The 22573-nt window shown below is 43.6% G+C and overlaps 1 protein-coding gene across 2 annotated transcripts in view; it reads left to right on the top strand.

Moving 5' to 3' along the window:
• Nucleotides 1–22573, top strand: part of MYO15B (myosin XVB) — a 961787-nt gene that overhangs the window by 627683 nt on the left and 311531 nt on the right. For both annotated transcript variants that reach the window (XM_086930750.1, XM_086930751.1), the window contains 2 exons: nucleotides 1983–2194; nucleotides 13799–13899. In XM_086930750.1, coding sequence (XP_086786876.1) covers nucleotides 1983–2194; nucleotides 13799–13899 — 313 coding nt within the window. The remainder of the gene's footprint in view (nucleotides 1–1982; nucleotides 2195–13798; nucleotides 13900–22573) is intronic.

Here is a 22573-nt window from a genome sequence, read left to right as displayed (position 1 = left end):
ATCGTCAGTTTGGAAATGTATTGATTAATCCTACAGATCACTCGCCTTCTGCATTTCTCAGCTAATAATTTAAATAGTTCGACAAGGCCCAGGGCATCAAAACAATTAAAAAAGAACAATTTGCGAGGTACCAGGAAGCGTTGTTTTTAAACGAGTACATGATAAGACATTGGAATCAGTCCAAATTGGGAACCATAATTTGAGCACGAATGGGAGCTTGAGCCCAAATGAGGATTCTGAGATTTGTGTTAAGTTTTGCACCTATAGGTCCCCCCCCCCCACACACACACATTATAGCTAGAAGGTGAAACTTGGCAGAACTTGTATAGCAAAAATACACATCAATCTAAGTTTTTGGACATCCGAAAGGGTAAAAATATAAAACATTAATGCTTATCATCATTCTGAGGTGGTGAACTTGAAACAGTGTTCTAATACTGTGCACAGTGAAAACTTCACTGTGCCCTATTGATATGGACCAGGTATGGGATCGCCACCTTGGATTCTTATGGGCCTCATAATGAGGCTCTGGGTGGTGGGCTAATAGGCAGAAACTCCCTTTGTCGTCTTACTCCACATATAAGCACATAGGTTAAGTAGAACTCACTCAGATTTCATCCCACCTTTATCTTCCTCCTGACATGCAAGCTTGGCCCCCTTATGTACTGGATCCGCGGACAGAGGAGGATGTCAACTATGTTTATGGGAGAACCTGCTAATCTATCCTTGTACTAATCATAGCAAATGCACAGAATGAGCACATACTGATTAAATAATAGTCTGCACAGATCCTCATTCACCTAGGTTAAACAGAAATCAAGGCTAATTTACGGCATGCAGAAATGTTGGACAATTCATAGTATGTACAAATCTTTTCGATTCATGAAGTTTGTGGAATTTCTTGTATTGCTAAATCAGAGGCAATTCGTGTTCAGATTCTGAGGGGTTAATTCTGTCGTCACAGTCACAACTTTGACAGGACAAAGCCTTTTTATTTAGGTTGGCCTTTAAAATTGCTGAGGCCAAAAGAATAATGTATCTATAGGGTCTGATAATTGGCTATTAACAAGAGAACTGTAGGTGTGTGATTGTTTGCTGGGCCCTTGCACATTTACTGTAGCATTGAAGAATATACAGAGATATTATGCTGTTGGAGATATTTATCCTCTCTAGACCCTATTGCAATACTTTTTCTTCTATATCAGGTACCACTACATACAACTTCGCCACTACAACACAACAAATACAACAGCATTACAATTTTATAGGCCCTTGCACAAAGTTTTGGATATAATGTTTATAAACTACCAAAGTAAGGTATCGGCTATTAAATGCTTCCTCTAGCATTTGCCAAGAGAAACTCAAATACTGTGCTCCATGCCTCCTCGTTGTGCCACTGAACATCTACTGTACCATTAAACAACACAAAGGCAACATTGGACTGTAGACATCTAGCACACTTGAGAGGTGTGAAGTGAAGTGGAGCAGGAGAGAAGACCACAAGTGTGGATAGGCATAGCTTGTACATATGTGTATATTGTCCTAAAAAGATGAGTTTAGAATGATTGTTCAGATCCTGCTCAATCTGCTGGACCATCAGACTGAGGTTGCATGTGACAGTAGGGACAATGTGTGCCTGGATGTGCAGAGTATTTTTGTTGCTCAAAGATGGTGCAGGTATCAGTGGGAATGCATTTGTGGGCTGCTAGACTGTTCTGCAGAATATCAAGCGATGGTCACAATTCAATCTGTACCCCTCTGGAAGTTCAGAATATACTCTGTATTTTCTAAGGAAAACTCTTACAATATCTTAATGTTCAAAGAGGCACTCTCTTCAGACAGCATGAGAGGAGTGTAAAATGTAAGAAGAGCAGATCCTACCACTGAAAAGCTAGCACAGACACTATCACTACTGTATTGCCATGATAACTTTCTTTGAAAAGTATTTTGCTGAAGATTCTGCTGCTATTCTCCCCTGAAAGGTTGGCAGTTTGGTTCCATTGGTGGCCGCTCTGGACTTTTCCCTTCCAACATAGTCCAGTCTGCTGCAGCCCCCGATTACTTCAGCCTCCAGATGAACAACCGGAAGGAGGAGTACAGAAAGAGCATGCTCGAGCCTCCTGTGCAGACAAATGGACACTCGCCCGTGCGAACCTCAACAGAATCACCCTCGTTGAAGACCTTGAGGAATGAGGTAGAGTATCTTGAACAGGGCTGAGACGAATGTTAGGCACATGGTGCGGGTCGAACAGGGATAGACCCTCAGCTGTGCACTCTCAAGATATTCTTTGCATAATAAACTCTTGGGACTGATAAATGTGAGGGTGAGGAACCAAGGTGCTATGTAGTCCTGTGAAGACCTTGTTAATGCTCTATTGCTGTTGGAGAATGGGACACAAAGGAAACAGAATTCCCAGAAGTAACAAAGGATGAGATAAAAGGCATGAGTATGAGAGTTGTAAAGGCTGAAATGTGCCGTTGGTGAACTTTGTGTGGGTGGGAGATTGAGCAGCTGAAATATGACGTCCTGTGGTGTATGGTTTTACTGGGAACTCACTGAATATTAAGGGTGCCCGCAACAAATATGTATGACAGCGATTTGAGTATAATAAATTTAATTTGAGATTACTAGCAGGTCAGCTGATCATTCTGAAGACTCGACTGGCTGTTAATGCTCATATGCTCTGTGATCTCAGTGCTAATGGAGTGGTCTATTTACAAAGGTAAACTTGCATGTGAGTAAATCTACATGTGAACGTTTACTCTGACACTTTTGAATAACTTTACAACTCTTGGCTATTCACCATTTCAGGATGTAGAGTTACTCAAAACCTTACATGTTTACATGTCCCCACCCCATGAAATAGGGAGTGGAGTCTGTAAAAACATCCAATACGACTGTAACGTTACTACTAGTAGTGACTTTATGACCATATGTGGTGTTCCAGACAGTTGCCATTGATCTCTGCAATCAGGGCAGACATTTCCGCATGGTAAAGTGTAAAGAAAAGTTCAAAAGTGCATTCAACTTTAAAAAAATGTATAAAATATTTTTTGTTAAATAATAGAGTTAATTAATAGTATATGTTTGTTAAACATAGAATAATATAATACAATGCTACAGCATTAAGAATTCAGTTTTAAATGATCAGTAATTTAATATATGTTAATGTTATAATAATTTTTGAAATTGAAAAAGATTAATAAAATATTTTGAAAAGGTTGTAGACGATTTACATAAAATAAATATATAAATATTTAAATAAATAAAATGTATGTATATTTTGAAACAGTTTAAATAGTTTAATGTATGTTTTATTTAAAATAAAAATGTTTATTGACAGTAAGCAAATAAGGATCATCCTACATGCATTGTTTCAAAACACCGGTAGCTGTGTGATCACCCTACCAGGGGACCATTGATACAGTTCTTATTCTACAGAGTGACAGTTTGCAGGTTTCTTGTATAAACAGATCTTTTTTAATATCCCGGCCCCTGTCTTAGGGACAACATTTCTGATACACTCATAGGGGCGAGCTCCTCCTTGCAAATAATTAAGTTTATTTGAACTTTTTTTAACATATATTTTTATTTCTTTAAAATATATTTGTATTTGTTTATTAGCACGTGAGTCAAAAGAGCAAAGTTTGTTGACTCATTTTTCTCTGATATTTGTTTGTACAATTTTGTATATGTTCTAACACTTCCTTATCTACGTTACAATAATCTTTGCATCGCCATACAGTAGAACACAACCCACAGTGTCCATAAGACCTCAAATAGTGCTGCTCTCCTACAAACCTTATCATAGAAAAAAACATTATATAAACGCATTACATGCTTTAGAATAATCTCCCATCTAACTGGTATATTAAACATCTGTGTACATATTTTTCGTTTGGCCATTAAATGTTTTCCCTACACAAGTTAAAGTATGAAAACTGCAGGTCAGGGTTGTTTGCAGGGGCCACTCGTCATTCTTCTCATAGGATTTTATTGATTCTAGCATGACATCCCAGCTATGCACTATCAAATGTTTTCCTCAAGCGTGCTCGCTCTTCCCTGCAGATGCCCACATTCCGTTTCAACTATTAAGGGCTACCAAGTGCCATCTGGTAGCAGAGGGAGAGTTTGTATTTTTCCAATCTATAATAAGTTTAAGCTGTACTAAAAGCAAAGCTAGATCTATGAATTTCCTTGCGGCTTTGCCCATTTTAGTGTGGGAAGAGGCCTAGTATGCACACCTCAAGAATGTTGTGAACTACACATCCATTGGCCGAGGACAATCCTGTAGTAATATCACCCCAGTAATGTGACAATGTGCTGTAGACCACCTCATGTGTGCAAAATCATCCTCTTCAGCAGTACAGTGGGAAAAATTTGCTCAGGCTCAAGGATGTACTCCACTTACTCTTTTTTTTTCAGTTTAATAAGGTTTTATTTTGTTTAAGAAAAATAGTACAGCATAATATAACAACATGTCAGGGAACAGAACCAATATACGATAATCATGAAATAAAAGTGGAGATGAAAAAGGTTCAGAGAAAAAATGCAAAGGAAGATAATAGTAATGGGAAAGAGAGAGAAGAAAGGAGAAGAGAGAAAGAGGAAGAGATAGAAAGAGAAAGGAATAGTCATGGAGAGGAAGAAGAGGATAGAAAAGTAGAGAAAGGCAGCCAGGTAAGATCAGATTTAATTTTTAAGGCGACAGAAGAAGCAGAAGCAATTGCAATTCTGTGCTCATCACATACAAAATTCCACCATGTATGCACAGACAATTTAGAGTTGTCCTTCCAGCAAGACAAAATTACTTTGAATGCAGTTGCAATGAGAAGATCAAACAATTTAGCATTATACGAGTGCAGGTCCAAAACATCAGATAAGGAGCCTAGAAAAATATGCAATGATGAAAACGGTTCAGAGAAATGAAAAATACGCAAACAATATTTCCAAACTGAGTTCCAAAAAGTAAGAACAGAAGAGCAATCAAATAGGAGGTGTTTGAGCGTGCCTGGGTGAGAGGAACAGGACCAACAAAGGGGTGAGGAGGAAGGGGAGAATTTAGTTATGCTTACGGGGGTAATAAGAGCTCTATGGTAAAGAAAAAAAAGTGACTGAGTAATACGAGCTGAAATCGAAGTCTTAAACAGTTTAGTCCATAAGCGATCCCAAACATCAACAGATAACGAGAAAGATAAATCATTTTCCCAAACATTTTCAGTAACGGTTTTAGGTCTAAGACCAACATTCTCTTGTAACATTTTATAAATCAGAGCAGCTTTGGGTATTTGTTTAGTAAAGATAGGATATAAAGGAGCGGAAGGAGTAAGGGAGGGAAGGAGATCAAAGGTAGGAAGGGTAGACAGGTGAGATAAAATGGCAGAAGTAATAATGTCAAATTCTTTGCGATAATGTGCAGGTAAATCAAACATAGTTTGCATTACATCAAATGAAACGATGGATGAATCAGAAAAAAATTGGTGCACAAACATAATGTCCTTTTCTTTCCAATATTTGAAATAGAAAGATTTACCCTTGTACTTAAGATACTTGTTATACCATACACTAGAGGAAAGAAATGTTTGTAGGGGGGAAGAGTCTTTCGAGAAGATGTTGTGCAATAGGGTATGGGAGTATTTTAGTACAGGGTGTGTAGACAAGAATGAACAATTTGACATGAAAAGGGAGTGTTGGAAAGAAAAGTCTTTTAACAGGGACCGTTCAATAACAATCCATCTGGGTAAGGGGGTAACATTAAAATCGAATGCCAGGGAGAAGGCTTGTTTTACTAAAAAGGCAGAATGGTATGATTGGAAATCGGGAAAGCGAACCCCACCTTCAGATTTTGGGCGTATAAGTTTATGGAGGGCAAGACGAGGTCTTTTATTATTCCATAGAAATTTGGAGCAGATGGAGTTTAGCCGATTGAAATACAGTTTAGGGATTTTCACAGGAAGCATGGATACAGTGTATAAAATGTGTGGGGAAATCATCATTTTGATGGTGTCTAAACGACCCCACCAGGAAAGGAAAAGGGGAGACCATAGTAGAAGGAGCGACTGAATTTTTTGAGTAAGGGAAGTAAAGGTCAGTTTGAGTGTGTCCCGTAAGGTAGAGGAGAACCAAATACCCAGGTATTTAATCTTAGAGGGACACCATGCAAAATCAGTTGATGCAAACATATATTGATAACAGGACGAGTTAAGGGGCAGGACCTCCGTTTTAGAGAGATTAAGTTTGTAACCAGAAACAGAGGAGTATAGGCGGACTTCTTCTAAGAATGGAGGAAGGGAAGAGACCGGGTTAGCCATGTATACTAGGACATCATCGGCATAGGCCGAAATTTTCGTCTCAATCGAAGACTGTTTGAACCCTTGAATCAGGGGATTGGAGCGGAGTTTAATGAGGAAAGGTTCAAGACATAGAATAAAAAGTAAAGGGGAAAGGGGACAACCTTGTCTCGTCCCCCTGGATAGGGGGAAAAATTTGGAGAATTGATTATTAACAAAAACACTGGCACGGGGAGCAGAATAGAGAAGTTTGACTAAGGAAATGAAGTGGGGACCAAACCCAAACCATTGTAAAGCTTTAAACATGAATTTCCAATGAATTCGATCAAACGCTTTCTCTGCGTCAAGGGATAGAGCAGCTAGAGGGGCTTTAAAGTGTTTACTGTGGGAAATAATATTGGCAAAAACACGGGCATTGTCAGCTGCAAGTCGACCTTTTACAAAGCCAACTTGATCGGTTGTGATTAGTAGGGGAATAAGGGATTCGAGGCGGGCCGCTAAAATTTTGGCAAAGATTTTACAATCATAATTAATAAGGGAGATGGGACGATAATTTTTACAAAGGGAGTGGTCTTTGTCAGGTTTGGGGATTATGATTATTAGGGCATCCAAAAAGGATCCTGAGGCTTTGGCATTTGCTATAAAGTAGTTAAATAGTTGCAGGAGATGGGGGACGAAAATAGTGTGCATGTTGGAGTAGAATTCAATTGGGAGACCATCTGGGCCCGGAGCTTTCGCTTTCTTGAGGGAGGTAATTGCCTTGAGAATTTCCTGAGGGGTAATTGCAGACTCTAGTTGATGGAATTCGGTAGGTAGAGATGGGGGAGGGGGAAGATCTTTGAAGAAGCGGGAGAGATCATCATCGTCAGGGTGTGTATCATCAGTATAAAGGAGTTTGTAGTAGTTATGAAAAACTTGAGCAATATCCTCATCAGAGGAAACCTTTGTATTGGTTACTTCATTGAGAATAAAACCAATGGATTTACGCTCAGATTTAATTTTAAGGTAATTTGCTAACATTTTCCCCGCTTTATTCTGACCTCCATGAAATTTAGATTTAACCTTCAAGAGGGTGTTGCAAGCTTCAACTGTGGCAATTTGATTGAGTTCAGATTTAGCTTTGATAAGTTGGTGGAGGGCATCTGGGTTCTTGGACGAGAAGTAAGAGTGTTCTAGGGTCTTAATGTTGGAAAGTTGGGCGATGTATTTGTCACGGTTGAGTTTCTTTTTCCGGGATGCATAAGAGATTGTGAAACCTCGCAAAGCAGCTTTAAAAGCATCCCAATTGTTTGAAACTGACGTGTCTTGGGGTATATTGAGGGTGAAGTATTCAGAGATAAAATCTTTAACTTTGGGCATAAAGACAGGGTCGGAAAGTAGGAAAGTGTTAAATTTCCAACGGTTGAAAGAGGAGGAGGTTTGGGCCAGGTCAAAAGTGGCATAAACAGGTGCATGATCCGAAAGAAAAATAGAACCAATTTCAGATTTCTGAATCGCAGGGAGAAGGGACTTACTGACTAGAATATAATCAATTCTGGACCTGGTGTGGTGAACATTAGAATAGAATGTGTATTCGAGTAAATCAGGATTACAAGTTTTCCACACATCGAAGAGGGGACGGGAGGCAATAGCTGATTGGAAAGATTTATGTGTCTTATCAGGCTGGAATTTTGAGGAAGATAGTCTATCCGAAAAGGGGTCTAGCCATTGATTAAGGTCACCAGCTATGACAATGTTAGGGCAGTCAATGGAGGAAATGAGGATTTTTACATCAGTCCAAAATTTAGGGTCTGGTCGGACAGGGCCATAAATATTGAGGAGCACCATTGTTTTGTTTTGTATAGTCACTTTTGACATAACCCAACGACCTTCAGCATCAGATTGAGAAGATAGAATTTGAACATCTAGACCTTTACGAAATAATATAGCAACACCACCTTTTTTATCAACAGCAGGAGAGAATACAACTTGACCCACCCATGCCCTCTTAAGTTTTAACGATTCCACATCAGTACAATGCGTTTCTTGGAGAAAAGCAATCTGAGCGTTCAACTTGGATAAATGGGACAGTACCTTTTGACGTTTAACAGGGTTGCCAAGACCACGAACATTCCACGTCACAAAATTACACATGTTGGAAGGCAAGGGAGGAGGGGAACAGCTGGGTCCAAGACACTGCAGGAAGGGAACTACAAGGAGAGACAATGGAGGCAAACATGTTAGCACCGAGAGTCAAATACGCAATATGAACAAAGGTAAGACAAATCGGGTAAATATAGAGAAACAATATACGAGGAAGCATCACGATCATTAGAAGAAGCAAGGAGTAGCAATGAGGAGTACTGGAGTTAGCAAAAAGAAAGGAAACAAGTGACATAAAGAATAGAACGGAACATAAATGAGCAAGGGAGAAACAAAAATGGCCTGTGAAAAGAGAAAGAAAGAGAAAGGAAAGAAAAAGAAGGAAATAGATAAGGAACAGATCAAGGCAAAGGCGCCAGATCTGAGAAGAAAGAGAATGTCTAGATAAAAGGAGCATGGAGACGCCAGCGCGGGCGCCTACCTCACAGAGCAAGGACAGCGCGGGAACATTGATAGAGTATGATCAACAAGAAGAGAAGTCGTAGCAAATAACGACACGACAGAGACCAGACAAGGCCACAACAGTCGTCAAGACAGAAGAGAAGTAAGTGTAGAAAATAGAAAAGAATTGATTTCAGTCATTAGTGTCCATGGTAGGAGCAGAGACGGTGTGCAGGTATTCTCGAAGCTTCTGCGGATCATCAAAGGTACGGGAACGTCCATTGTGTGTTATTTTGCAGAGACAAGGATGAAGAATTCCATATTGAATGTTTAAGTCTCTCATACGTGGACGCAGATTGAGGAACTCTTTGCGACGTGCATTAGTAGCATTGGAGAGATCCTGGGTTATGAAGATGGTGTGGCCCGACCAAATGAGGCGACGTTTTGCTCTTGCAGCCTTAAGAACAGTCATCAATTCAGTGAATTCCAGAAAAAGTAGGATAATGCCTCTGGGTTTGACCGGATTAGATGTCGGACGTCCCAGACGGTGAGCACGCTGTATGTTCAGAGGAGTAGATTCCGGTGGAAGTTCCAGAAGTTCATAGAGGAATTTGCGGATGAAGGACACCATGTCACCTTCCCCAAGGGACTCCGGAACACCGTAAATACGGAGGTTGTTCCGCCTGTTACGATTTTCAAGGTCCTCTGTGTGGAGCTTCAACTGTTGAATTTCCTTTTCAAGTAGAGGAATTTTTGTAGAGACATCCTGGACGTCGCTGATGCGTTGCTCCAGTTGCAGGACTTTGTTTTCCATGACTACCCATCTATCTTCTATCTGCTTGAGTTTCTCATTAGTCGCCACCATGAAGGGTTGTAGGCCGTGTACCTCTTCTAATATGGAGTCCAATACTGGATTCTGAGAGGAGCGAATTGGCGATGGAGGGTCATTCTTAGGACGTTTAGGCTTGGTTCCGGTGACAGACGCTCTTGCATGGCCAGCGTCTTGAGACATGATGTCCACAGAGGGGCAAACTGAGAAGACCACAAGACTGGGAGCCACACCAGAATGGGAGAAGGGATGAGACCCTACAAGCCGAGTAGAAGTAGTACTGGGAGAGAGATGACCAGTATGAGGCGCCAAGAAGCACTGGGGAGAAGCTACCTCAAACCGACAGTTCAGGCGTCAAGCAACAGCAGGAATCAATAGGTACGTAACCAAAGAAGTATCATCCAGGAATATGATATGTAACAAACAGCAGAGCGTCCATAAAATATGAAACTCAATGGAGTCAGTAGATAATCCTGAAAAGATTGATATGACAGGAAAGGGAGATATGGAGCATTACGCAAAGTGCATCACAAAATGGCTGCCGAGAAGCAGTCTTAATGTAAGAAGAGGTGCTGTGGAGAACTTCGGCGCCAGAAGTCAAGAAAAAGCACATGGGGCATAGTGAGCAGGGTCCGACACATACCTTGGTGCAGTAAGGGTTTAATTGCAGCAGACGGGCTGAAACGGCACCTCCCGAGCCGAAAAACGGGACGCGAGCGCGGCGGCACAAAATGGCGGCCGCCCGCGTCCCGCAAGAAGAGGGAGAGATGCAGCGTCAAAATGATGGGAAAGCGGCAGTTACCATCTCCGCCGCCGTTCTCTGTGCGCGGGGACCATGTTCCGCCGCTCGGGAAGGGTTGCCACGAGTCTCCGCGTAGCAGTAAAACTGCAGAAAATCCTTCAGGTGTCCCGCGCTGTTCCGGAGCTCACCCAGGCAGCGCCATTCTTCGCCGGCGCGTAAGCCACGCCCCCCCTCCACTTACTCTTTAAAGTGTTAAATAGGGTCTGTTCTATATATTAAATTGGATATATTTAAACTGCGCATCGCATGATATTTTGTTCAGGTAGGCAAGTATCTTCTTCCATTCTGAATCCTGCAAAGCTTGGACAGAGTATATCTGTCTTCCACTGTATTGAGAGCTTACTCCCAGATAAATCCAGATGATATGTGTAGGCTCTGTAAATCCACTTAATTAAGATTTTGCTATCTCCCACACTATGTAATGTTTGTAATACTTCATGCGTTTGTGGTTCAACTGATCTGACACGCCATAGCTCCCACATAACATGCCTAATTTGTTGATAAAGCAGAAACTGTCTGACAAGATTGTAGTCCTCTACTAGAGTCCCAAACCCAAGCATGGTTCCATTATGCAGTGCATAATAGATAGGCCTTTGAGTGATTAGAAGTCTCATGGGGTATATTCATTTTTTCAATGTGCCATCACTTACATTTGTCCCTTGCAGGCCCATCTCAGTTAATGAATGCCCAGCTAACCACCTGCTTACCCACTGCAGCTGTGCCACTAGATGATATTTCGAATGACCCAGGAGACACTGTGCCCCCACACGTACTGGAAGTTATAATGTTGTAGAGCCAGGCATTGTCACCTCCTTCTTTAAATCAAGCCAGTAGCCATCCGGTTTAAGTCTTTTAAAAAGGTTTGTGGGAGAATTGTTGGAAGGTTTGCAAATAAATATACGAAGCATGGGAACATGATCATTTTAACAAGCCCAATCCATCCCATTCCTGAAAGAGATAATGAAGTCCAGAATGCAAGCTGAGATTTAAAACCTCAAATCGTTCTGTCCAGTTTCCATTACACATCTGCATGATAGCTATTAATTCCAAAATATCGAAATGTTGTGGTTTTATTATAATAATTCATTATCAGTTAAATTGGGGTTTTATTATATATCCTTATTGCTATATTTACTATGGGAGGATGTTGCAGTGCAGGTGGTTGGTCACGAATGTTGTAGGACTTACTCCCAGTCTGAGTTGGAGTACATTTACAACAGTTTTTTGCCCTTTTTGTCAGAAGTAACTATAAAAGGGCAGTTTGTGAATAGCAATGGGATTACTCTTCTGTGGGTGAGTGCATGCCCCTCCCTAAGACTCCCTCAGTCCCTCTTTCTTCAGCCCTTAACGCCTTCTCTTTAGTATTAAGTATTTCCATTTTTCATTCACTCCTCTCCCACAAGTACTAAAATGTATACTTAGTTGTGCTGAGATCTCTGCATTTGGGCAAAGATTTCCGCACATCAAAGATAGAGGAGGCATAGGCATAGACCTCTGGACATAGGTATGTAAATAGTATTTTATAGCACGTTAATAGGATTATTGTGGTGCTAAGAAACATGCTACAAAATGTATTTTATAAATAGGCCCCTGAGGGTCCATGCTTGAGAGATGGAGGTCCCTCAAGAGAAAGGTAGGGGTTTTCCATCTGTCTAGAGAGATGAGTTTGTCATTGTTTGTAGTTGGGGTTACCAATAAACAAAAATAAAACACTCCTTTTTGAAGAGACTGAGGAATGTCACCTGAATGAGACAGAGGTAGTCCGCGGTGCATGAAACAGAGGAAGTTCATTTTAGGGAGCGAGTTCCGTTGTCACATTTGGTCAAGACACATGGTATTCCTTTGGATGAGGTTGATGGTTTACTGTCACTGGGGTGGTCATTTGGATGGCAAAAGTAGTTCCCTTGAATGAGGCAATTTGCCAAGGCTCCATGATCTATTCTACTAACTTTTTTAAGTGTGAAATAGGATATTTTGTTCAGGTAGGCAAGTATCTTCATCCATTCTGAATCATGCAAAGCCTGGCCAGAGAGCTTACTCAACATGGTGAGACAGATACGTTTTCTTAGTTATTACTGTCAAGTTTTCTTCAGTAAAAGAGACATTTGTTTGGTTTCTTTGGGTAAAACAGCTGCCATCTTCTCTGGTGATTCAGAGGGAGAAAAGTTGGATGAGATGGCGGAGTTTCCATAGGTAGGACAGAGGGAGCTTCTTTGAGTCAGATAAGAGGAGCTCCTCAGGGTATGGTAGAGGAAATCCCTTTGGTGAGTAAAAGGGTCTCCTTTGGGTGAGAGAGGGGAATTCGGTGTCGTTGAGATAAAAGGAGTAATCTAAATGTGATTGCATGCGTATAGATGCTCATAGTACCTTGGTTCTGTATATATGGTATGCCTAGCATTACTTCCACTCCATCATATTTGCTTGTTTTGCCTCTATGCTATGTTACCTCTGCTGTGTTTCATTCCCATGTTTTTGTAGATGTTTGCATCATGTGGCAATCGAAACCCCCTACATAATCATCAGTTTTATTTGCATTAAACTTCCCCACCTCTCTTCCACTTACACCTAAGTTACTTTTTGTTTTAGCTGTGAGGCAATATATCATGTTCCGATCCTGTACTGAATATTCATCCATTTTTATGAACCTCCATAACACTCTTGTGTCATGTCCACGTTATTTAAATCTGCAAAAATAAATATTTACATAAATAAGGAGCTATTAAGGGTGATTCAGAGGGAGTTTTCTTTTGTGAGAAGGGGCAGTTCTCTTCAGGCAAATTAGATGGGGGTCCAGTGGAGTGGTGTCGCTCTCTGGTTAGAGGCGGCAGACCCAGAAGCAGAGGACGGCCTGGGACCAGGGTTCAATTCCTGACGCGGCAGGGTCGTGGACCAGGGTCAGCGGACTCGATAATTCTCGCCTCGGTGCCTACTCTAACCAGGGATCACACTCGGCTACTCTGGGCATTAGCTTGCCTCATCTCCACAACGGCCCCCCACATACGCTGGGGATGCCTGGTTTCACCTTGGAGATACCCAGTAGGGACCATCTCACAGGGAAAGCCAGGACGGGTTCCCCAGCGGTCTACAGTGCGGAGATACCCCATGTGGGGTGATTCATGCGCTTTACAAGACATCATTACATTACATTGGGTAAGCTAGTAAGAGCTGCTTTTAGTGGGAAAGAGGGAGTCCCCTTCAGTGAGATAGAGGAAGCTATTTTAGGTGAGAAAGGGTGTTTCCCCTTTGGGTGAAATAAATAAGCTCCTTTAGGTGAGACAGATGGTGCGTCCTTAGGCCCAGGATAGTTTTGAAGTGTTTCCAGCTCATTCATTTTGTCTGTGTTTCCTTTGCAGAGCCCTGTCCCAAGTATGACCTCAGATGCTATGTCAGTTGATGGAAACCAGTACACTATGGTTGAATTCGCCATGAAATACTTTCGGGAGGTTCGAACCATGTGAGTAATAGGTCAGGTATCTGGAACAGCTGACCCACTCTTCTTGCATAATGGGCTTTTCTTACAATTGTCCCCCATCTAATCGGAATACACACCCAATCATATGCCAATACTTGTTCCATTCTCATGTGAGTATCTGTCCAAGTCTTCTGGAGTACCCCTTCAATTTTCAGGTGACTCCTTTCCCACTTATCATGTAAGTATGCACCATTTGTAGTGTGAGCGCTTTACCACATCTCATGCAAACTTGATCTCTCTTATTTTATTTGAATATTTTCCCTTTCCATACAGTTTCTTACATACAATGGCGGAAATATACCTCATTCCTAATCCAAGGCATTATCAGAGTAGTGTTCCGCACAATAGGTAGAGAGTTAGAACATTCCTACCTGTAGTACACATGCAGCCATATTGCATTTGATTATTTATTTTTTAATCTCTGGCTACTTGCATGAGGCCATTATGATTCACAGGGGGATAACACCTCAGCTGGGATGTTAAGACGTGGCATAAATCTTGTATAATGACTAGTGCTTGAAGATGCTCAAGTCAGACTTATGTGCTGAGCTGTTAGTCGTCTTCTCTTCCCCTTTGGGCTGTATGGTGGTACTGATGCACATTCAGACATTATTTACAAAGGAATAACACTTTTCATACAATATCTATTGTTGCTACTTTCCGGATAAAAGACTTCAAAATAATGAATATGGATGATAAAAGTTTGATGTTGCGCAGCCTGTAGTCAAAGCTACAATGATCCTGCTTCCCATTCAGCACACATCACGAGGAGCATTGGTATTTTACAGCGTGCCAAAGGAGCAGGGCAGACCACAGAACATTTGAGCAGGCGAATATTTATATAGCAAATGCTTTTGCCAAAGTACACTACATTGCAATATGATAAGAGTGCGTTTACCCCAAAAGTTTATAAAGAAACTAAATTGGGGTAAGAGAGGGCAGGAGGGACACAGTGGAGTGTGGGCTCCGGGCAATAAGCTGTGCTTCTTTGCCAACAGCCACAAAATCTGCACTATTTTGATAGGGGTGGAGATTTAGTACCTCACTGCTTGTAACGGAATAGGAAAATATTGTTGTCCATGCTCCTTCTGGGTTCAGAATGCTTTACTTTAGTGGAGGAAGGCATTGTGAGCAAATTGCATTGGTCTGAATTATTCAATGTACTGTTATTTGCTGAAGGTTCCTGAATGTGTGCTCGCCACGCTGTTAGCAAGACATTGTATCTTTCCCAGATTCAAAAATCTGAATCTTGCCTGTGGTCATGGTGGGAGCCCCTCGGTCACTTATGACCTACCCCTCTCTGCCCGTCTGGAGGTAATGGGAGGGGTAGCTGTTTTTGTGTGTTGGTTCTCAACTAGGTGCGCATTGTTCACCTGATTGTTTCCCAAGGTGCATCTGAGGAGGGTTTAACCACATCTCACAGGAAGAACAGTTCTTTCAGTACTGTATCCAGCAATGACAGTTGGAGCAGCCATAAGAGCTGCCTGGAGAATAAACCAACATCCTTATATGGCTACCCGATGGCCTTTTTCTGTGAATCATCCAATGGGTCCATATCCAGGACATCCACCAATGTGGCACCCGATGTCCTGGATGGTCCCCCAATCCCAGCTACTATTTTTCCAACAACCTTTTCCTCAGCCACCTTTTTTCAGCAGAGGATGGGCCAGACGCAGAAGCAGAAGCAAAAGAAGGGGAGGCAACAAACGGGAACAATGACCAACCCGAACCTCAGATACGGACCAGGAGTCAAACAGCATCAAAAAAATAGTAGTCAATTTATCACCTCGGATATTGACTGAAGATGAAGAAAGTTTTACAGAAAGGTGTGGGCTTTATCCCCACCCCTTGCGAAGACAGATTCTGCTTAAATAGTGTACTTCACCAATGTTTTAGAAAGGTCAGACTCAGAGCTTTCTTCCAAGACAAATCAGCCTCAGACCCAATCACTATACCTTCCAACCATGCCTCACCCTTTTCTCTATTGGAACAGCTACCATTCGCTTGTGTAGAAATTCTTGCAGACTCAAAAATCATCCAGATTCACACATTCCTCCTCCGGCAGATTCACCACCAGCAGACATTAGAGGATTCCACGACATTCTTGAAAGAGTGTCTAAACGTATCGACCTCCCTCTGCCTAAAAAGCATACTGAATGCTTTTTAATGATTTTAAAGTTGAGGCCCAGTGCTCAAAGAGATCCATACCTATAGTTCGATTTTATCTGGCAGGAGGGTTTAAAACATAGGGAAATGCCAGCTTAAGTGGCAGCTGTCTTCTCGAAGCTTGATAAAAAATACAAAGCTCCAGAGAACTCACCAACTTGCCTTATTGGTCAGTCCAGACCAGAGTCAGTTATAATGCAGAGGACTCAGAGGCGGGGAAAGAATCCATATTAACTGTCCACAGCTCCGCCTGTCTAAGAAGGATCCAGGCTAGACAACATAGGGAAAAGATTCTCAGCCATGGCGGCGACTTCCATTAAAGCCTCTAATGCTCTAGCCATCCTTGGGTGATACGATCATCAGATGTAGTCTGACTTGTCACCCCTCCTAGAGAATCTCCCAGAGGATATGAAGAAGGAGACCCGAGAAATCTTAATGGAAGGGGAGGTGGCCTCGTCAGAGATAATAGATGTAGACATGGATATTTCAGCCACGGACCTTTCAGCAGATGTCAGAGGCACCAGTTTTAGATTGCCAGGGATGGCTGAAGGGCGACGTCGTTTCGACCAGGGGTTCAGTCAAAGATCCTCGATATGCCTTTCGGTGGGGAAGATCGTTTCGGGAAGCATGTGAACCGTGCCTTGCAGTCCATAAAATCAGACACTGAGACTGCTCATTCACTCGGCACTTTGCAGCAAAGGCGATTCCAGTCTTTTCATGGCAGAGGCTAATTCACTTCTTGACCGTCCTTTCAAGAGGCCAGACAGCAAACCTACTTGCAGCAGGGGCTTCAAGCTCCTCCAGCTGGAGAAAAGTCTCAGGATGATCCCAGGAGGCAATGATGTAAATCAGGCACCTGTCGCCTCAGTCCCACCTCAATTCGGTAATCCCCTGTCCAAATTCTTCAATCACTGGAAACTCCTCTCTTCCGACAGATGAGTGTTAGATGCAATCCTGCATGAATACATCCTGGAATTTGTTCAAAAGCCTCCCAATCCTCCTCTGCAAAGGTCTGCGCTTCATCATCTGGCAAGTTTAAAGAGGGACATTCAATCGCTACTATCCGAGGAGGGGATAGAGGAAGTTCCTCATGGCCAGCGCAGTTTAGGATTCTTTTCCAACTTCTTCTCAAAGAAAGAAGTCGGGAAAGTGGAGGCAAGTAATGGATTTGAGGCTATTGAACAAGTCAAAAAACAGCCCTTCAGGATGTTAGCTCTTCAAGATATTCTGCAAGTGATAGACAAAGGGGACTTCATGACGTCCCTGGATTTTCTATATGCATACTTTCATATACCCATATGTCCGAAACACAGGCATTATCTAAGATAAGAGGTGGCAGGATGCCATTACCAGTTCAAGATGCTCCCTTTTGGATTAAAGTCGGCTTCCAGTCTTCACCAAAGGCATGGCTCCAGTGGCAGATTTTCTCAAGAGGTTCAGGGCACCAGGTGTTCCCATACCTGAAGGACTTGTTAATAAGGGGTTCCTCTCTTTGGGTGGTAAAACAGTCGACTAAGGTCTGGTTTCAACTTTTCAAGTCTCTTGGTCTAAAAATGAACAACAAAAAATCCTCTCTCACTCCGTCCAGATCGACGGTGTTCCTGGCAGCGATCCTGGACTTAATAGTGTCAAAAGCCTTTCCCACGAAGGAGAGGATTCTCCGCCTAACATCAATCATTGAATTCCTATCTGCAAAAGAGTTCACTTTGGTAAGGAAGTTCAAGTCCATGTTGGATATGATGTCATCCTGCATCCTATTAATTCTCCTTTACGTGTTCCCATCTTTGCTGTTCTTCCTCAGGTTTTGAGGTAGGTTAGTAGTGACTGCGTTCAGCTCATTGAAATAGCCCCAGACTTGGCTCAGAGCATGTGGTGCTCTTCTTACCTGCTGAGTCTGAGTTTTTGTCCCCTGCTCTGTCTACCTCTTCAGGAAGGCCTGCTGTCCCAGCAACAGGGTGCCACATCCGAAACCAAACCTCTATGGCTGGAGATTGAACGGAAGCAGTTGAGCAAATTTGATCTGCCTGAAGGAGGTGGTGGGTGTCATCTTGATTCTTCCCACCCATTCACAAATGTGATCTATTCTGGATGACGGACAAAGTTTGTCATCTGGTGTGAGGTCCATCAGTTCGATCTTCTGCAAGCTAAATTCTCTGATATGTTTGCCTTATCAGTCCGCCCTATTTGAGTGTCTGATTGTCATGTGTTTCTTAAAAAAGGTTTATATTCGGGTTTCTCCAGCACCTTTTGTTATGCAGCTGTGGGACTTTGATTTGATTCTAACCTTCTTGATGTGCATGTCGTTTATGCATAAGTGCATTTGTTGCCTGCGGCATTTGACCCTGAAAACTGTCTTCCTCATTGGGATTACTTTTGTGTGCCATGTCAGTGAACTGCAGCGGCTGTATGTGGAACCACAATAGACCACCTTCTTTCCAGACCAACTGGGGCCTCAGACTCGGGCATCATTTCTACCAAACATGTGTTCGGCTTTCTCCATGGGGTCGTGCATCACACTCCCTGCTTCTTTCTTGCTGGCACATCCCTCTAAAGAGGAGAGACTGAAGCGGTTGGATCCCAAGAGACTCTTTGGCTTTAATGCTGACTAAACTAAGGAGCATCAAGTGGTTGACAAATTGCTTGTAGTGTACTCAGGTACCAAGAAGATAAAGGCAGCCCAGCAACAGACCCTGCCCATAACTATTGTTCTCTGCATAAAATGTGCTATGCCTTGGCCAAAAAATGAACCTCCATAAGTAGTTTGGACTGATTTGATCAGAACTAAAGCCACCACTACCTTCTTGGCCAGATGTGTTCCGCTGCTGGCCATGTGCCTGAGGGCTATAGGGACGTCTGTCTACACCTTCACCAGGCATTATCTCCTTGACTCTCAGGTTCACTGAAAGGGGTATTTTGCCCTCTCAGTCCTGCAGGATTTCCTGGTGTCAAGTCCACTCCTGAGACCCTCTACCTTTTGGGAGGTACTACTTTGGCATCTATTTAAAGGTAGGGAATGTGTGGCTAGAAATACCCACCTGATGAACAAGTTACCTAGCTTCGGTAATTCTCTTTCTGGTGGATGTTCGGTCGAGCCAACCTTCTCCCTTTCCTGTGGAGTGGACTTCTAGTTGTTAGTAAAGTTGCATGTTAGATTCCGAACACTGTCATGGTTTTCAATCTGTTGCTGGTGCTGCACGTATAAGGGTGCAGATAGCTTTGTTGTAAACTTTCATCAGCGTGCATGGGTGGCACCCCTGTCTGAATCTGCGCTATCACTTCCAGAGGCAGGATAAACCCAACACAGAATCTGATGGCACCAACCTATGAATGCACAGGAGTTGGTGCAGGAAGGTTTAAAGATGTTGTCTGTCAATTGGAGAATTCAAAGGGTGAGAAATCTGTAGTTAGAAAGAGCATCCACTAGAAAGAGCATTACAGAACTTAAATAATTTGTTCATTGTTTGTAGATGGAAAGCTATTACCGTATTATTTTATTCAAAGTAAACCTCCCTGTGAGAAGTTGGCCTGATATGTAGTGTTTCCAATTCTGGAACCACTGGGTATCAGTCCAAACAAACCCCAAAGATGTCAGGTTGTAAGTCAACCTTGTAGACAAGCTATCCTAGAGGTAGCATGGACTAAGCAGCCTTAAAGGCTTAACTTAAGAGGTCGTGTTAAGCGAGCTGTTTTACCACATACAATCCTGTAATCAAATGAAAGGACACCACACAAGTATATATTATAAAAATATATGTATTTATTTCTAAATTACTCCCCAGTACTCTTTATGAGGAAAGGGGCACAAGCGTTAAATCAAAAGCACTGTTACACATATAAAGTTGCACGTTTATGGATGAGGGCGGGTGGCCACTCAGACCATATATCAAAAAAGTGGTATAAGTAACACTTTACGAACAATGGTTAGGCCTAGGGCCTAGAGATTCGCTGGGAGCAGTCAGGACAAGCAATGAAGAAGTCGGGAGTAGCCCACAGGAGACGACTGCAGCACGGAAAGTGCAGCGCGCACCAATGCACTGTCAATGGTGCGTAAAAGTCAATTAAAGTGAATAAAAAGATACTTCCGCTGAACCTAGGAACACAAAACTTTAGACACAGACCCTAGAGGTGTGTACCAGTGTAAAGACACCGGCGTTGCAAAGTTACCTCACCCACAGGCCGTGGGTGCACAGGGTCGAAGTGGCGTCGGGTTCTGTCACGCAGGTTCTTGGTGCTTGGAGCTGTTGCAGCTGCAGGCGCTGTGAAGCAGAAGTGTCCGGTGCGATCCAAGGGTGGATCGAAGTAGAAAAGTACCTGAAAGCAGAGGGGACAGAGTCTGGGTCACTCAGCAGTGACCAGGGTGGAACCAGGACGGAACCAGGCAATGTCGGGCGCAATCAGGCGGTTGTCGATAGGCTTCTCTCCGCTGTCACGTGGGCTCTGGGGCATCTGCGACGTCCAGGAGCAGGTCACGATCTGTCCCACGTAGGCTCTCGCCGTCAGCACCGTCGGCTTCAAGATTGCAGCAAACAGCACTTGGCAAAAGCAATCCACGCGGAACCGGGAGATTGCTTATCACTCGAACCAGGAGGGTCAGAGTGGGTGCTCCTTTTCACAGGAGCTGGTGCAGATCTGGAGCAACCAGAAAAGCAAGTCGTATTTCAAAGTTCGTCGGCACAGGGGCCACAAGCCAGCTGGCAAGTGACCGGGCCAACGCGTCGAGCGCACACAAGCAGAAGGGCCCCACGCAGCACTCGTCGAGTGTGGAGGGGTGAGCTTTGGTGCAAGTGGAGCTCGGGGCTGGGGCTTCTCAAACCCCGGTGTACAGCTTCGAGGGTCACTCGTGGGCCGCACGGTCAGCGTCTCGTGGCCTTTTCAAGATGGCGTGCCCCACGCTTCCGGTCGCCTCCACGGGTCTCAGCTCTGCAGGGACTGTGGATCGGGCAGGTAGAAGGCAGGCAAGCTTGATCTCGTCGATCTCTGTCGCTCGAGTTCCGGCGGGAACTGCAACAAAGCAAGGGTCGAGGGCTGGATGGTGCCTGTTTGCACAGGGTGGTCACTCCTTGACCACAAGGGAGATTCTTCAGTCTTCTCACGTCGTGTAGAAAGTCGAAGGGTCCAGATTTCGTTTCTTATGTTTCTTCAGGATGATCTGAGGTCCGTTGGGACTGCTCCCCCTCTTATTCGAATCTCGGGGGTTGGACATCCTGCTAGGTCCCCTCCTATGGGTGGGACCCAGGAAGGGGGTGGTTACACCCCTCTCCTTTGATCCTGGCCGCGCTGGGACAGGGGCTGGGAGGCCCCAGAACCGGTTTGGCCGGATCCTGCAAGGGGCAGCCTTGTGCTCCCCAGGCAGTGTCTGGTTTCATTGAAACCTCCCTACTCCAATCCACTATCTCCTGTCTGGGGTGGTTTGACACCGCCCTGTGACAGGAAACTCTTTGTCCAGGCCTCCTCTGCTGGGTTTCGGTCAGCAGCAGGAGGTCAGACCCGTGTCTGTGGCAGGGGCATCCATTTTGTGGATCTGAGGCTCATTTTAAATCAACCGCGTTTCAGTAAAGTAACATGTCTTCTCCCTCTAGAAGGGTGGAATGCTACCCCCGTCGCCAGAACTGGCGAGGGGGTAGTATTCCAATTCGTATGACACCTTACACGACATGTTTTGATAAAGCCAAACCAAAGTTGCTATATAACCGCGAGGATTATAAGGCGCTTAAGAGTATATGGTATGGCATTATCCCGGATCAGCTTAGGGAGTTGTTCCCGACAGCTGCAGACAGGCTCAGCTCATGCCAGAGCACCATCTCACATAAAACCACGCACTCTGCCTCCAGGATTGATGAGGCCTTCCATAGGAGTGGCTTACAGGCTATATATGTGTCCAGATATAGGTTTAGATATAGGTATACTATATCTAAGCAAGGGGTGATTACACCCACTTGCCCCAGCTGAGTGATCAGCCAGTTGTGTCAATTTAAGAACCAGCCAGGGGTGGCAAAAGCTATGCTTCAGCCCCTGGTAGGCCTTGGTGGCACCTATGCCCTGGGCACCTATAGTGCATGGTACAGGGGCTGACAAGGAGTCCATTTCCAATTGTGGTATGTACCTATAGCACATGTATTATAAATTTAGAGAGAGAACAGCAGGCTGGGGGTCTGATTAGCAGGCCCACAGCCTCAGTAAGTCGAAAACCAGTGAAGCAAAAAGCAAAAATTGGGGTGACCATAGGATAGCAGACCCTACTCTCCTACATAACCCCCCCCCCAAACGCAGGGACATTAAACTTAACCTTGACCAGATAAGTCTTCATGTTCTAAGTGGAAGTACCGGGAGAGACCATCTGCATTACCATGGTCAGTCCCTGGGCGGTGCTCCACTGTAAAGTCCATCCCCTGTAGGGAAATGGACCACCTGAGCAGTTTGGGATTTTCACCCTTCATCTGATTTAGCCACAAGAGGGGCTTATGGTCTGTCTGAATTAGGAAGTGAGTAC

This window comes from Lissotriton vulgaris, chromosome 7, assembly GCF_964263255.1.
Source record: "Lissotriton vulgaris chromosome 7, aLisVul1.2, whole genome shotgun sequence".
Taxonomy (NCBI): domain Eukaryota; kingdom Metazoa; phylum Chordata; class Amphibia; order Caudata; family Salamandridae; genus Lissotriton; species Lissotriton vulgaris.
The sequence above is the reverse complement of the archived record's forward strand: the minus strand, read 5'-3'. Positions and strand labels throughout refer to the sequence as shown.